Below are 16911 nucleotides of genomic sequence, written 5' to 3' on the forward strand. Positions count from 1 at the left end.
TGCTTACCCGGGTGCTTGCTATCTCAGGTCCAGGTCTTCGTACCCCTTTATCTTACCACCCAGACTTATATCTCAGGCTCAGGGACATGTAATAAGAGCTACTGACAAGACTTAAAAGGAGCCAATGGCCGGGCTTGCCATTCTTGCTGCAGATACACAGAGGCAGTGAGAGAGCGGCCAGGTCAGGGAGTGGATGTTTCTAATGCCAGCACTAGGGGGGGCAGAGGCAGGCAGGTTTCTTGAGGCCAGCCTGGTCTGCAAAGCAAAAGTTCCAAGTTAGTCAAAGCTACATAGTGAGACCTGCTTCTAAAAATACAAAGCAACGAGCGAGTAGAAGAGAAATACAAAAGAGAAAAAGAAAACTCACATAAATCTTCCTTGTTAGGGAGTTATACCAAGAAGAGATGTAAATAGGCAGGGCAAAAAAGACGTGAAATTCTAAGTATCTAGTAAATTTTTTTGGAAATTCAGTGGGGGAAGGTATTACCTTGAGAAACAAAGACAGGGGAGGGGCGCTTTAAAGTGTGGTTTGTGTTATTGTTTCCCATTTCTTTTTTAAAGCTGATGGGAAAAGTGTGTTTTATTCATGGTATAGGAGTTGTTGTCCACATAAGAAAAAGTTGATGAAATGAATGACAATTGACTCGACTTCCATTCATAGATGAATTTATTTACGCAAGGGCTGAGTCCTTTGTACCCAGGGAGTGTGGTCCAAGATCGCTAAAGGATGTCCTCCCAAAGCAGTTTCTTTGTTCATATTGGGAAAATATGTTCAGGGTTTCATATGTAACTAACATGAAAAAAAAAAATCAAGATCACATTGGAGGAAAGACGGCTCAGAGGCTGACAGCACAGACAGGTCTTTCAGAGGACCCGAGTTTGGTCTCCAGCATCCACATTCAGCAACCCACAACTCCCTGTAACTCCAGATCCAAAGAGAATCCAATGCCTCTGGCCTCCAAGAGCAAGAGCAGCTGAACTCACATGTACAGACAGTCCTACACACACACACACACACACACACACACACACACACAATTTAAAATAAAATCTTAAGGAACAGACATACATAAGAAAAATTATTTTCAAAAAAAATAACCAAGTAACCTGGGTTAAGTCTGCAAAGTGAGTATGTTAGGGAGAAGGGGGAAGTCATCATCCCCATAGTAACCGGAATTTATCCCATCTAGCATCCTTCACAGTAAGCAACTTAACCGTTTTTCTATTGCATTACACAAGTCATTTGACAAATTATGGAGCCTTGGCTGGCCTGGAACTCCATATGTAGCCCAGGCTGGCCGCGAGCTCACAGAGATTCACCTCTATGTACCTTCTTTAAAGAAATGAACCACCACACTCCCACCCCACCCCAACCACCCCACTCTCTCCCACTGCTGGCTTAGAAAAAACAATCACATTTCATTCCACTTTTACCCAGTTGTTAGGTGTGTAGGTGACTTACAGTGTTTTAATCTTGCAAAAAAAAAAAAAAAAAAAAAAAACCAGCTCCCTTTTCCTTACTGTGTGCTTCTAGTTTGTGGGGCAATTTGAAACATCACTTAAAATTTTAGAATATTAGCATAAATGTTTGTAGTCCAGAATGGAATCCATGATCAACCAGCGCTAGTTTGGACATTGTTGGTGAGGGTCTAGTCACAAATAATCATTATTAAATGCTTTTTTTTACCCAAATGCCCCGGGGCTGTAATGTAAGGCTGTAGCTCCTCCAGGTCCGTGCACTTGATCTACAAAATACCATGTACTTGGTCTACTATAAGAAGAAGGCGAGGAGGCCTGTTGTGGCTTGAATAAAGACATCTTTTTTTTCCAAGTGGATTTTAAACACAAGACAAAATTAAAGAACATTTTCTCTTTCATTGAATCATGAGCTATGCATGTCCTTTTCACTTTCCCAACCTTTGCTAGCTGATACTCCAAGTAAGAGGAACTTTGGGGACGTGTTTTTATTCACCGCTGGCCTTGGGATCATTTTGAGATGTGGAAATCCTTAACCTTTAGTGCTTTATTGATGAAGGGACTCATCATCATCGCTATTGTGTGACACTCTGTGCTCTTCGGAGGAAGCTGAGGTGACTCTGGGCCACAGGACCCCAGAGAGTTGGCCCCCAACAGTGAGCACTCAAAACTATAGCCTTAGGCCAAGAACATGGAGACGGACTACAAATTATTGCTTGTGGTCCACTTCCAGTTTCCAAGTGCAAACATACCGAAGTTTATTTTAAATTTGAGCCGGTCAGACATTTAGTAATATACATCAAAGAAGGAGCCAAGGCGTCCCCTGTTTATTATTTCAGCATGATGTCTGTCCCAATAAAGCATGCACTCGATAGATCACGGAGGAGAGAAGTCCTTCAGTTCCGTGGTTTGCCCTTAAATCTGAACATATACTTGTAAATTAATCCGAAACACATTGTCATGTTCCAGTCCCTCTGAAAGCCGATTGTTCTCAATCGCTCTTTTAATTCTAGAAATCCAGTGGCTGACTGCCAGGGCTCTCACCGATCAGCAGTCCACCCCATGTATAAAAGGGGCCTGGATCTGCCGTGCTCAAAACCCACAGGGTGGCATTCAAAGAACTTAAAACTCCTTCTACTCTTCCCTATTAATTAAAAAAAAAAAAAGCCATCTGTGCAAGGTGAATTTTGGTAAGGTACCAATGTTTTTAATGATTTTGGATGGAATTTGAAACTGCTTATGAAATAAAGTATAGCAAGGGATTCCCAAGATAAAAGGCACTGTTTGTAAAATTCTGCAGTCATCTGATGACATTTCTAATAAAACACTAGAAAGCATTCTTGTTATTCAATCAGAATTTAAAATCAAACTTGAAGGAATTGGCTCTGCGGTAATCTAGTAACCTCCACTTTCTACTCTTCTCCTAAACTACATTTTTCATCTAAACACATACTCTCTCTCTTTCTATCCCTCTCTCTCTCTCTCCCCCCCTCTCTCTCTCACACACACACAGACACACACACCCCTACTTCACACTTTTCAGAACTTTTTTGGACAAATGAAGAAAGCAACACACACATGGCACATGGTGGGGGAAGGGGGGGTTGGATAAAGAAGAAGCACCCTGAGGACCATTATATTTCCAGTCCCCCTTCTATACATTTGGGGGAATGCATCTTTATTTTCATTTTGATTCTGGCTGTTTGCACGCTTTCTCCCCCTGGGCTGACAGCCTATAAACCTAGACTTTCAAATTTCAGAAAATCAAAAGGGGACCACTGCCTTGAATTTGGCCAGGAAATACCTTGACAAGGAGGATTTTTCAAAAATTGTCATTTGCTCCCCAACCAGTCTTTTCAGTCAATTAAAACGTGTACTCTAGGTCTCCTCCAGTTTGAAGGCACCTCCGCGCCTCTGATGAACAATTCTTGTTTGTGAGCCATTCATTTTCTCCATTACCAAACGGAGAATAGAGGACAATTGCATTGTTTGGGCGAATCGGAGTGTTAGGAGGAGTATTTGTCACGGAGGCAGAGTGCAGTACCTGACAGGCAGCGATTGATGGCCAGGAATGAGTGTGAGTGGCCGAAGCAGCCTCATAGGATGCAAATTACTGACTGTGGATTCCAATTTACCCTGTTCATTTTTCTTGCCTGTGCTGAAGACCATTAGTGGTTTTTGAAGCAGTGAAGGGGTCATTACTAATGTGGGGAGGCTCGAGCAGGAGGGGGAAGGAGGGGCAAAGCCTTCTGTAATTACACAGCTTCAAGGAACAGGCTGCAGGCCCTAGCCAAAAAAGTGTCAACACCTCGCAATCAGAAAAATTTATTTTCATTTTATGCTTAACCCATATTAACTCAACATTATCATCTTTCTTTGTTAACATTTGCAGAATATTAAAAGCCTGGCTTCTATATTAATACAGATCTAGTTAACCCTTTGGCTATGCAGGGGATTTTGTTGAACCTGGTGGCTTGTGGGTTCTTGGATAAACAACCATGCACGTCTTGGAGAATGCATGCTATTGTAGAAGGTGGAATACCTGGGAACTGAATTCTTAGCTGATTGAAAGGCATCGCGCCCCGCCAACGCTGGGATGATTAAAACACTAGAAAGCCCTGTTTAGATTACTCAGTTGTGTGTCTGGGAAGGAGGCAGTGTGCATGTGAGTGCAGAGGCCCCAGATACCTGGGAGTTGGAATACAGGCAGCTGTGAAATGCTCAACTTGGGTTCTGGGAACTGAACTCAGGTCCTCTGCAAAAGAAGTAGGAGGCTTTAGCACTGAACCACCTCCCCAGCCCCTTGATGACACCTCAGTGATGTGGGTGAGATCACAACTCAAGGCTTTCTGGTCTATGAAGAACTGTGACATGGGGACAAAACTTTACCTTCGTGTATAAGGAAACCAGTGGATTTTGAACAGGACCTTATGTAACAGATGTGTTTCGTAATCACGCGCCCTCCAGCGCAGAACTTCTTGAAGGAAAGGCATGACTGTAAAATAGCAATTCTGGGTTTCAAGATGAGAGAGGAAAATGGAGAGGAGGATAATGGGAGGGCCGGTCATTATCAGCGTGAGTGGACTGTGGTGGAATGAAAGAATTCAAAACTGCAACCTACGGCTTTGTTCTCTTGTTGCTGTACTTGACGTTAACATGGAAAATTTCATAGGAAGCATGGCATATAACCGACTCCTTCTTCCCTGAGTTGTGAAATGTGTGCCTAGGGTGAGGAACATGTAGCCTAGGCAAGTCATGTATGTGACCTTGATAACCCAGAGAACTAACCAGTAAAAATTAAAGAATCCCAACCCATCCCCACAAAGGACTCTGCATCTAATCATTTGCCTTGGCTTTTCAAAATAGTTGTGGGATTACATATTGGCCCATGATCCAAATGTAGGTAGCCTCCTACCAACTAAGAAATAACAGTTATGTAGACCAGTCTCTCAAGATAACATAGAATTCGCACCCACTAGCGAGCGAAGGAAATGGATGTGCAATCCCCTTACACACAACAGACAGGCATAGAAACACCCAGAATTTGGATGCCGTTCCAACACACCTTCCGCTTCGAAGGATCAAAGTCGCTCTATGTGACTGAGTTACCTGGACTTTCATGGCTGGTCCTATGGAGTGTGACAGGAAGTTGGGGTGGTCCCCACTGCCTCCAGTTCACACTTGTCAGCAAGTTTGATATATTTTTCCATGTGGCGAGGAGAACCAAGCTGTAGAATAAAGAATGCACCAGTGTGGTTTCACGCTGGGAAGTATGTGCCTCTTTCTCAACTTCTGATGCATCTCTTAAAACGTTTGTCTCTTCATCAGCACCCGTACCCTTCCGAAGAGCAGAAGAAACAGTTAGCGCAAGACACAGGACTGACAATTCTCCAAGTTAACAACTGGTGAGTGACCCCAAGATCTTCCTCCCTTGACTAAAGCGGGGTTTCTAGATAATTGTTTGCTTTTTTTTGTTTTTGTTTTGTTGTTCCTGGAACAAAGGAAATCAAAGGTAATGTCTGCATTTCTTTCCCGAGGTGGGAAATCCATGCCCAGGGAGCCTAGACCAGTAGGGTTCCTAGGATTTCTTCTTCCCCACTCTTTCTTTTCTTTTGCTTCTCCCCACACTCACTTTTCTCACCCCTGGTGTTTTCAAATTCTCCAGCTGCCTCACAAAGTCTGCCTGGCTCAGTCCTGTTCGATATTGTTGTCTGTGTGTCTTTTGCACAATGCTCACACACAGCCACTTCCTCTGGGAAGATTCCTTTTGTCTGGACTCTGAGGAACAATGTAGACGCAGGGGTGTGGGATTTGGGGGCTTGTTTTGTTTTGTCTTCTATCTGTTCTTCGGTATTTGTTTACCCTAATTTTTCTTTAATGGAAGAAAAGGTTGTTTTTTTTTTTCTCTTTCCATTTTTAGCTTGTGATTTAGATTACTTGCATGGTGGTATATGGGCCATCTACCCTTTGTACATGGCTTAGAGAGTAACTGCGGAAAGAGGAGGGGTAGGGGATTAAATAAAATGATCACAGTGGCCAAGAAATGATATAGGAATTACTTATCAAAATACTGGTCCTGGTTTTATCAGCGGCTTAATTTTGTTCTGTACATTCTTGGGGTGATGTTCAGATTAATTGAACTGACAGTTCTCTTTCAAAATTCAGGGGAAGTATTTGCACGGATTTCAGGCCTTATACAAACTTAATTACATGGAACTCCACTTTATCATTCTAATTCCATGTAGCAGAGGTTGTATTTACAAATGAGAAGTCTCTGGCTTTATTCACAGCTTTCCTTAATATATTTATCAAAGCAGGTTCATTTACAAAGTGCTCTATCTGTGGGATACAGGCAGGCAGACATTAACAAAGCTTTTAGGTTTATCAGGCCCGCCGCCTGATGAGCTACCCGAGGGTCAATTGATTTTGTGGTTCTGTGATTCATTTTTTTCTCATTTTTCTAGGATCACAATGAGAGACATGCTTGGAGAATTAGCCAGTTTGTCTGCCTTATCTGTCAGGCAATTTTTTTTTTCCCAGGGAAGTCAAGCTACTTAAATTGGCCACAGGAACTGTCGTTATCTGACTTTAATGCACCCTATAGTGTGGATAGCATTTCAATTACACCAGTAACCAAAGCTTAGCTGCAGCCCTTTTCATGCCTAGTGTTGTACGGAAAGTGATGTGCCTACCTACAGAAGCAGAAAATTGAGTTGCCTTGCTTCTGTCAGGGTGATTAATGCAGAAATAAACTGCTAACCTGAAAAGAGAGGCAGAAAGAAAGGGATAGACAATACAGACTGGAATTCTCTTTAATTTTCTCCTAAAGATTGGAGCTATGTACATTTTAAAGATACCCTTTCGAGCGAAATCGTGGACTAAAGGCTATAATCTCCAGAGCAAGATGTGTCTGGACTGGCGGTGATAGGGGCCTCCTGATGTAAATAGCTAATATGTGTAAACATACAGATTCTCATTCATGTTTCCAGCACAAGCAATCAGTGGTCTGAAACAATAGACTGACTACGTTCTGGGTTAAGTTTAGGAGACTTGGTCCCGTTTATTGTCTTATATGCACCGACCTCCAGGGTAAGCTACTGCAGATTCAGTGGTGTCTGGTACAATTAGCATCCCTTTAGAAAACTGGGTTCTTTGTAAATTTGGGCACATTCAGGGAAGTGGTGATGGGGATATTTGAAAGAAATGGGATGCTTCTATGTTGATATTTGGCATTGCCATTTGACCTTTCTTTGAAAACACTGTCTCATATCATCCGTCCCCGGCATTTTTTTGATGTAGTCATTGCCCTTGAAGAGAAAAGGCATCTCAGCCCTCAGTCTAAAGACCAGCTCTCCCTCACAGACACCTGGCTGGAGCCTGGAAGAAAGAACCCTTCCTTTCTGAATTCCACAGAGCCCCAAGGCATGTGCAGGAGTTCAGCTGGTGTGATATTTTGGGTTTCTTGTTTCTCTGTCATTTGGGCCACATTTGCCGAGGGTGAGGAACGGCAGTCTGTCACGCGGCACACTTGCCTTAATACGGGATAAACGTTGACGCCTCCGTCTCTACAAAATAATTCCGCCTTTCTCATTTTCACACTTCCTTCTGAAAAATTCTGTAATCCTGCCCTCGGGTCGAATTCTTAGCTAATAGCTACCATAACTTTGATAATAAGGTGCAACTCCCAAGGATGGCTTCACGAGCACCCCGAAGCACTGCCAAGAGTGTAAGGCAGTGGCCCCCACCTGGGGATTTCAGAGATCTGAAAAGGAACGGTCCCCACCTTGGTACATTTTGAACTTGTTCCATGCCTTGACAAAGTCACCTTGGAAACAGCTCTGTCTCTCCTCTTTCAGGAGGCTTCAGAGTTGGGCTTCAGGTGCGGGACAGTGATAAGAAGAGTAAACTAGAGATGAGATTTCTAGGCCCAGAGAGCTAGCTGTCACTCTCAGGCAAAGAGGGTCAAAGTAGTTCCTGGGGTTTGGAGAGATGGCTCAGTGATTCAGATCACTTGCTGCCGCTCTTCCAGAAGACCCACGTTTGATTCTCAGCACCCAAGTTAGATGGCTCACAACCGCCTGTATCTCTAGCTCCAGGAGAACTGACGCCCTCTTCCAGTCTCAGTGATCATATGCTTCACACACACACACACACACACACACACACACACACACACACACACGGACACACGTGTAAATACACACATACATGTAAATAAAAGATAAATTTTGAATAGACTGATAAACAAATAGCTTATAAAGTTTAAACAGCCCCCCATCAGCCAGTTGCAGCCAGGTGGCCAGTCTTGCATGCCACTCTCGGCGGTGAGTTAGAGTGGCCTGGGAAACCTTCTGCTGCTCAGTTCTGCTGCTTGCCTTTAGAGCAGAAAGGCCAAGGGTCTTCAGGAGCACTGTAAAATAACAGTCACCGTAACAAGCAATAGACGTGGCCACGTGCACCTCATGAGAGCTACGAGCAGTAAAGACGGGCCAGTTAGAAGCCGTCAGTAATTGGGAACGAAGAACAAACAAGCAAAATGGAAGTGTAGGAGACAATTGAGAGACATGGAGATGTGTTAGATCTCTGCAGCCTGTGTTGGAGGTGACCCCAGATGACTTTTCTCATGTGTTATAAACACATGGGTAGGGGTGTGTCAAACAGGATAATACAACCAACCCAAAGCATGACGTCCAGAAGGACCAGCGTTTATGACACGGATGTCATTGTCTTACACTTATCTCTCAGAAGTCCACGAATAATAAACCATTCCGTTACATTATAGATTGACATTATAGATGAGGCAGTGAGTCATGGTGTCGCACACCTGTAACCTAGGACTTGAGAGGCTGAGGCAGGAGGAATACAGTGAGTGCAATACTAGCCTCGGCTATGCAGTGAATTCCAGGCCAATATGGACTACAGAGCTTTAAGCCTTGACTCAAAAGGCCAAAAGCAAGGTCAGCCATGGTAAAGCATGCCTTTAATGATTAAGAATAATTAATTACAAAAGCAGAGGAAAAATTATTCTGCAAAATTGCATAAATAAAATTTTCGTCAAATAGCTCGCAAGCTAGAATGGAGATTTCTTCCAAAAGGAAACTTACATGTTTAAGGGAAACATTTTTTAAATGCAGACAGCTTCCTATGGCATAGCTTCTCTGTTTAAACAAAGGTAGACTTTTGTGATTTATTGTATGACCTTTTTTTTAGGGTTTTTGTTGTTGTTTTATGTTTTATTTTGCCAGGAGGGAAAGATGAGGGAGCTTTAGGAGGTAAGAGTTTACAAATGACTGCCAAAGCTTAGCAGGGAGAGGGGAAATTTTAGGTTATTGACACTGGCGTTTTTCAGGAGGCATGCTCACACTGATTAAAAAAAAATTAAAAAAAATATTTTTCTAAGGAGAAAGTTGTCACTTCAGGAATTTTTTGAGTTGCATTTGTGTGTCTTTGACAACTATATCCACTGAAATATGACAACGTCACTTGGACAAAACCCCAGCTAGGGATAGGGAGATGGTAGCTCAGTAGGACAAGCGAAAGGACCCAAGTTCCAGCCCCAGAGCCCACACAAGGCAGGCAGCAGTATAACCATCTGAGATCCCAGTTTCGAGTGAGATGGGAGACACAGACAAGAGAATCCAGAGGCTCGAGGCTAGCTTAGCTCACACAACAGACAACAAAAAACCCTTTTCTCAGCCAAGGTGGAAAATGAGGACCAACTTCCAAGGTTGTCCTCCGAGTCCACAAGTCTGCCGTGGTACATGCACATTACACTAACATACACAAAACGTTCATGCGCACATCACACACACACACACACAATGCATGCATGCATGCACACAGACACATCTCATACACATAGAGAAAGAAAATGTAAAGCTCTGGCAGCTAAATCACAACACCACATCTGTTCACAGGCAACATAGTAAGTACCAGAATTACACTGCAGTTATCTCTACCTAGAATCCCCACAATAGATGAGTTTTGTTATTGCTATTTCTTTGTTTTGAGACAGGTTCTTGCTTGCCCAGAATTCTCTACATTGTCCAGGTTAGCCTTGAACTCACAATCTTCACCTATCCACCTGAGTTTTGGGAATAGAGGCACATACAACGACTTTGCTCTCAGGTTTATTATTGTTCTTTGAGACAGGGTCTCACTGTGTAACCTTGGCTTATCTGGAACTTGCTTTATCGACCAGGCTGGCCTTGAACTCACAAAGATAGGCCCGCCTCTGACTCCAGAGTTCTGGAATTAAAGGCGTGAGTCGCTGTGCCTGGCTTCCAGATTAATTTTTAAAAGAAGAAATATACTGTACTCTCAAAAATGCATGTGATTGCAGTAATTATAACCAACGACAAAAACGACATACAAAGTCCACAGGGCTGAGCTGTTGACTGAATGCAGGCAAACTAGGATTTACTGCTTCCTGTGGGCCCCAGGCCCCAAATAACAATGCACGAAACTTAAACGAAGGAACTTTTCAGATGAAGGTGGTCCAGAGAATTCCCTTGTATTACAGATAGATGCCTTGCACAACCTCTCGAACTAAGATTAACTACTAATCACCCATGTCCAGCTTGCCTATCTTCCTATCATGGGGGCCCACAATCATATTAGCTGCAACATTTCTCCATGATTGACACACTGGCATAGGACAGAAGTTTGACTTCTCCTGCTTCAGTTTGGCTCCTGGCGAATTTCCTAGATGAGACAGGAATCTGTTTCATCAGAACTGAGGGACTTTTGAGAGTCTCTTGGGCATCAGTGTACCTTCTAAGTAGGCCTCCTTTCTTTCTGCTTTAAGAAGGCACAGAGCCTTCGCAGACACCAGCACACGGGACTTAGCTCCCTTCCGTGTGAAATGGGGCAAGGCTGGTATAAAGGACACTGTGGGGAAGAGTGACGTAGCTTGTGAGCACTCTGAGAATCAAAGGTAACTCAATTAGGACTCTAAGGTCCTGGTTGACAGCAGCAAGGTGGTTGCCTGACGAAAGCAATAATATTCCCTAGGAACCCATCGTCCCAGACAAATTCAAGAGTAGAGGCCATTGTGCCAAATTCACCCGGATGCTCCCTCTTGAAGAACCGCCATCATGGTCTAGGTGGACTTGAGGAGGGACAGTCGCTTGCAGGCCTATGTCAGTGAATTTCCGAGTCCAATTTCTGCCTCCTAATTAGCAGGAGGAAGAGTAAGGGATGAAAAGGTCGTCCCTCTTCACAGCAAGGAAAAGTCATTTTCCAGGGTGTGTGCGTTGTCGTCGTCCTGCCGCCGAGAGAGAGAGCGGACACCGGGAAATAGGTTGTAATATTAGGACATGGGGAGTAAGCTGGGAATTGAGGGAGATAATTTTGCAGTAAACATATGGAATAATTTGGCCAGTGGTGCAGGAAATGTAAATGAGGAACAGAGACAGCTGGACACTTTTATCTCAAGAGAGAAAGGATTGAAGGATTGAGTGGTGAACCGGGGAGGTGGAGTTGAGAAAACCCTAGAAGGAGCAAAGCCTGCCGGACTAAACAGCCTCTCCCCACTCAGCAGTTTCCCCCCACGGCCGTTTGTTAAACGCAGAGCTGCCGTCTGCGGTGATTATTTCCGAGTAACATCTATGTTTCAGAATAAAAATCCATTTGAATCTCAAGTCCGATTTGCCAGGTGCTAGCTAGATTCATTGTCAGCATTTAATGTGCTGAGACTGTCAATGCTGAGGAATGGATACAAAAAAAAAAAAAAATAAATAAAGCATGCTTTCGAACTCCAGTGTGGAGAGCTGGAGGTAAGAGTTCTGTCTCTCTGGGTTCTCTGTGTCAGAAACACCCAGTCCCTGGAAGGGAGGTGGAGAGGCCAAGGGAACCGGATGTTTCCAGTTTGTCCCATGTGGTCTTCTGCTCACCCAAAGGATGTTCCTCCTAGCAGATACTCCCTAGGCTGTAGTAGCAATAGGAATTCCCATCTCTGTCCACCTGCACAGGACGCTAAACATTCCATCCAAGGGTCCTATTATTATTTCTCGGAGACCCACGATTATTTCTAAGAAGGAAGGAGTGAACTAGATGAGAAGTTAGAAGACAGGAAAAGAAACCAGCAACGATGAACGCTTAACCAGAGGGACTGCCCCGACAGTGAGGTGGGTTTCCGTTTGCCCTGTCTGGTCTGCAGGACATCTAACAGGGGTTAAGCTAGGAGTCTATACATGGCTTACCAATTCTGACCGAGACGGCAAGGTGGCCAGATCCCGTTTCCCATTTCATGGTGTGAAATTCTCACCTCATGGATGGGGGGCAACCAGGCCTCTCATCTATTGCCCTGTCAGATCAGTGGTTCTAGACAGCTCCTGTCCTGTATGGATGGAGGTACCATTTCCAGAAATTTCGATTCAGTCCAAACATAGGCCAGCAGCTCAGACCCAGCAAGGGCCTTTTCGAAGTGCTAAACAAAAGGAGCAGAGGGGAAATAAAGGAAGAGGGTGCCAGTGAGGGGATGCGAAGGGGAGGTTTGAGGCAGTCCCTCACATTCGATTACACCCACTGCTTTGTGCTTTCCCCTTTTTTTTCCTGTATAAAGAAAGAATGAAATATGGTTTTCATAGCAAGCTGGCGGCATTATCTCAGGATGCATATTTCTTTGCTGCGTTAGGATGCCAATAAAGAGGAGGGAAAAAAAAAGTTGCTCGTTTAAAGGAATGTACAGTGCTGGTTAGAAAACACCGCACAACAAAAAAGAGAATGCAACAAATTTTTGAAACAGTTCCAAAAAGGGGGGAAAAAAGTTCCTTAAAGAAATGTTTAAATAAGAAAACTTTGAGAGGGAAAAGCCCTGGTATTGAAAGTTATCGTTGGTCAAGTCTGTGCATTTACAGAAGGAAAATTGGCCTAAAATGTGTTTGGGGTTTTTTGTATTTCTTTGTTTTTCGTTTTTCTTTTATTTTTTTTCTTTCTCTTTTTTTAATTTTTTTTTTCGGTTTTTAGAATTAGCCTCCTCTCTTTCACTGACAAAAACAATGAGCTCCAGACAGCTCCCGCATTAGGCACAGGGCTCTATCTACCTCTGCACTTCATTACGCCAGGATTTGGAAGAGAGACAAGGCTTGCTCAAATAGGTCCTTTATCCATCGCCACTGGCATCATCCACATGGTTTCTCTAGGAATGCTGAAAGAAAAGCCTAGACCTCGGCCTGCTGCAGGATTTGAGGCTAGGATGCTATTGACGTGAGCATGTACTTCTTTTTACTGAGAGGGAAAAAAATGAAGCAACATCATTGCAATATTACAAGTATCCCGATCCTATAGCGACTGATGGAGTATTTCTAACTCCAGTTACGAAGATTAAAGTAAAAGTTGTCTTGAAAACAAAGCTTGTTTTTTTAAAAAAAAAAATCAAGAAATTGGGATTTCAAGTTACTCTTAGGTTACTTCTGGAATGTTGAACGTAGAAAGCTCGCCTGCGAATTGCTTCTAGAGACCCCAAGATTAGAAGCTGTTAAGAAGACACAAAGTAGATCAGAATGCATCAATACTACTTCTCTCAAGTTTCTTTTCTGCTCCTATGAGTCTGATGGCTGCTGCAGCAGCTGGGTTCTCCTTTTCAGTGCCGTTGGCTTTCCCCCCCTACTGTGGGGCTTTTTCCAGCAAGTTTTCCTACAGTCCTGAGGACTTGAAAAAATTCCTTCCAAAAATTTCGTTTTCTCAGAAGCCATTTCTAAGCGGTCTTCAGGCTGCCTGCGCCCAGTGCACTCCACCCGTTCATTCATGCGTTCTCCCACTGGAGAGCGGCCTTGTAAAAATTACTTAATTGAGATTCTGCGCCGTTAATGAGTAAATGTAGGTCCTATTAGCCTCGTGATCTTGAGAACTCGTTTTGTTGTTACTACGGCTTTTTTCACTGCGTTAGATTTTTCAAGGATGAGAGTGAGCAGGGGTAGGTAGCACTTCTGTGTGCCCACCCGACTTCCACTACCCCACTCCTTTAGGACACTCAGAACTATTTATTCCTATCGTGTCAAAAAGAAAACTCAGTTTATATCTGAAAAAAAATCCTTAGAGATCTGGGGAGAGGAGTACAGGGAACCTTGATTTTCTTGTCAATATTGCTTTCCTCGAGTCCCTTTCCTGGTCATTGTTTTTTTTCTAATCAGAATACCCAGCCTTGTTTCCGGTCTGGTTTTGTTTTTGTGGGTTAATCGGAACCAACACTGCTGACTGGTCATTCCCTCGAGATTAGCCGACTCCCAGCTCTCCCACAAATTCACACACATTCTGTACTGAGGTTGAAACAGGCAAGGTTCTGACAAGGTAAACACTGGAGATAGGGCATTTCCAGATACACTGTATCTTTTAGATAAATCCCAGCAGGCTGAGGTTTCAGGTTGCTTAATATGGACTTCCGGAGCTCTAAACTTCCCTCAAGCCTTTAGATGAGCAACAGAAACTTGAGCAGACCTAATTCAGGGTGCTTGGAACAGGGAATGAGTTCTCTAGATCTGAATTCAAGGCTACCTCAAAGTTCACACAGTGAAAAATTCCCCAGGGGTCTTGACTTAATGACTTCAACTCAGCTCTTGAGGAAAACAACTGGGTCTTCCTTAACCAAGGCTGTTCTCTTCTACAAAATGGATAGGATGATGTCTTTTGGGCCACAGGTTGCATACTTCATGCCGTATGATACAGTTGACAATATCAACATGAAATGGTCATATATTTTGACATTGCATTTCCGGTTTCATCTCACCGAACTCTGAAACGTGCCAGTTTTCAATAAGGAAACATTATTTCTAAAGTGTAGACTATTCTCTGGGTGGCATGGACTCCAAGTATGTGCCACAACATATAGAAGCCAGCAATGTGGCCCGCTTGTCCCTTTTTTTCTAAGTTGTGGTCTCGACTCTCAGTGTTGTGTGTGCTAGCACAGTTGAAAGGCAGCGTGGGGATTCGTGAGCAACTTTCCTCTTCTTAAAACTCTGTAGGAAGAAGCTCAGTGGAATTTGGCCCCAGCTGGTGTATTTCCTGTGTAACCTGAGGCCAGGTGAGACAGGGCAAATTCCAAATACTTCTTTCCACCATGAGGCTAGTCCTGGACCTGTGTGATTCACCGTGACTCGAGGCTGCACACGCAGGTCTCCTGTGAGCCCGAGCTCTTGTCGCACGTTCTCTGTCTGTGAGTTCGTGTTTGATGGCATAGAATGGGAAGGGGAAAAAGGAGAAATCCTCACTGTCAAGGAATAGGCCAAGTTAGGGCTTAACTTTCCTCCTATTTTTTTTTTCATAATGCTATTACAAAAGCAACGTTAGGAAACAGGAAACAGGTGATGTGTAAAATAATTAGCACCGAAGGGAACATAATAGGTGACTTATTAAAATCCATACACGGATTATTGACCCCGTCAGGTTCAGAGACCAGAGAGCACGTGACTCGGGTGTCATTTCTGAGGGGCTCGCCCCAGTGCACTTTGGCGGCTTAGTGCTTCTGACATTAAATAAGCTGCAGATATGATTGATTGAGTAGCCCTTTGACAGGAACGAGAAGTCAGAATCTCCTAGGCCTTGCTGAGCCAGGCCTCTGTTTTCATTACCTTCGCCAAGTATTACATTTAGTCAACCGCGTTATGTGTAGTTCTGGGAGAATCGCTCCTGCGTCCAGAAGTCATTGTTCGGCTCATAATAAAATTATGCTATCAATTTGCCACAAGAGAAACACTGGAGTTCACTAAATTATTGCCATGTGTTTTGCACTAAAGACAAAGTGATACCAATTAAAAAAAAAAAAAAAAAAAAAAAACCAACCACCCTGGGTTCTGTGTTTTAGCCGTGCGTGTGAGGGGAGGAGCGAGCCTAGCTCACGGGGGAGGTCATGTCTCCCTTCTCCCATGCTACAAATTTCATTTTCCTTAATTAGAAAATGGCGCTTACAGGGAATGAGCAGGGGGTTTAAGTGAGGAAGGGAGAAAGAATGAAACTTGAGCTGAGCCCTAAATAATACGTCAGAAAATGACAACTTGCCTCCCTCAAGACTATTTCATTTGAAAGATTTGCCGGGTTACATTAGGCTTGGATAGATTTTTCTGGAAATGGGGCCATAACCCACAGACTGAAGAAAATGCCCGACTTCACAGTTCTACAGATAAGTCAAACCCTTACCTTGGTCCCATCGCAATGACAAGGACATACATCTTAGCACTCACCTAGGGCACCGGTTTCAGGATGCTGTCTCCTCTGAGACTGGAGCTTTAGTTATGGTATAAGAATATCATGCTTTTCGATTATCAGCAGAATCTAATATCCTACTGTTTTAATTCATATTCTGCTAAGTTAATTAAGGAATGGCCAACGATTTGGTCTCAGGAGGAAATCTTGACTGTTCGTACCCCAAATAAATAATGTCTGCCAATTTACCATCAGATTGATGGTATAATAAATTTAAAATTGTATATGTTATATGTTATGCTTAAGTCAGCTTCCATTCTGTTATACAATAAAAGTATTTCCAGACCCAGGAAGTAGTTCACTAATTTTAAAATTCTAAAGATTCAGTTTTACTAAGTAATGGTGGAAAGCTCTTTGCAGGATATTATAATGAACTGTATCTTTTTCTGAGGACAGATATAAAAATACTTAGAGAAACTGGTACTTTACGGAGTCGATATGATTTTCCCAACTAACACCAGAAAATGGCTAACAAAGGGGGAAATAAAAGAATGAACTCCTTCGCTGCTTAAGCTTTCGCAGCCTAACGGTAGGATTTACCAAGAGACCAAAATGGACCCAACGATAAAAAATCCCTCTTTTGGACAATGCAACAGAATGCATGGTACAGGCGCGTGTGTCCTGGGTGAGAGTCTTGGCATTGGTCTGTGAGAGCGAACAAGTCGAACGTCTGAAACAAGGTCTGGATTCTTGTTCTGCCTTTGAATTGAGATCTTAGTAAGTTTTCCTAACTTG

The 16911-nt window shown here is 43.4% G+C and overlaps 1 protein-coding gene across 8 annotated transcripts in view; it reads left to right on the forward strand.

Moving 5' to 3' along the window:
* The window catches only part of Meis2 (Meis homeobox 2), a 224215-nt gene that overhangs the window by 144188 nt on the left and 63116 nt on the right, over nt 1–16911 (forward strand). For 6 of the 8 annotated variants that reach the window (XM_050134153.1, XM_050134150.1, XM_050134157.1 and 3 more), the window contains exon 9: nt 5305–5381. The exons of the other annotated variants lie outside the window; for them this stretch is intronic. In XM_050134153.1, the coding sequence (XP_049990110.1) occupies nt 5305–5381 (77 nt within the window). The remainder of the gene's footprint in view (nt 1–5304; nt 5382–16911) is intronic. 8 annotated transcript variants of the gene reach the window in all.

Source organism: Alexandromys fortis, unplaced genomic scaffold, assembly GCF_014885135.2.
Source record: "Alexandromys fortis isolate MF-2015 unplaced genomic scaffold, M_Fortis_MF-2015_v1.1 scaffold_6, whole genome shotgun sequence".
NCBI lineage: Eukaryota > Metazoa > Chordata > Mammalia > Rodentia > Cricetidae > Alexandromys > Alexandromys fortis.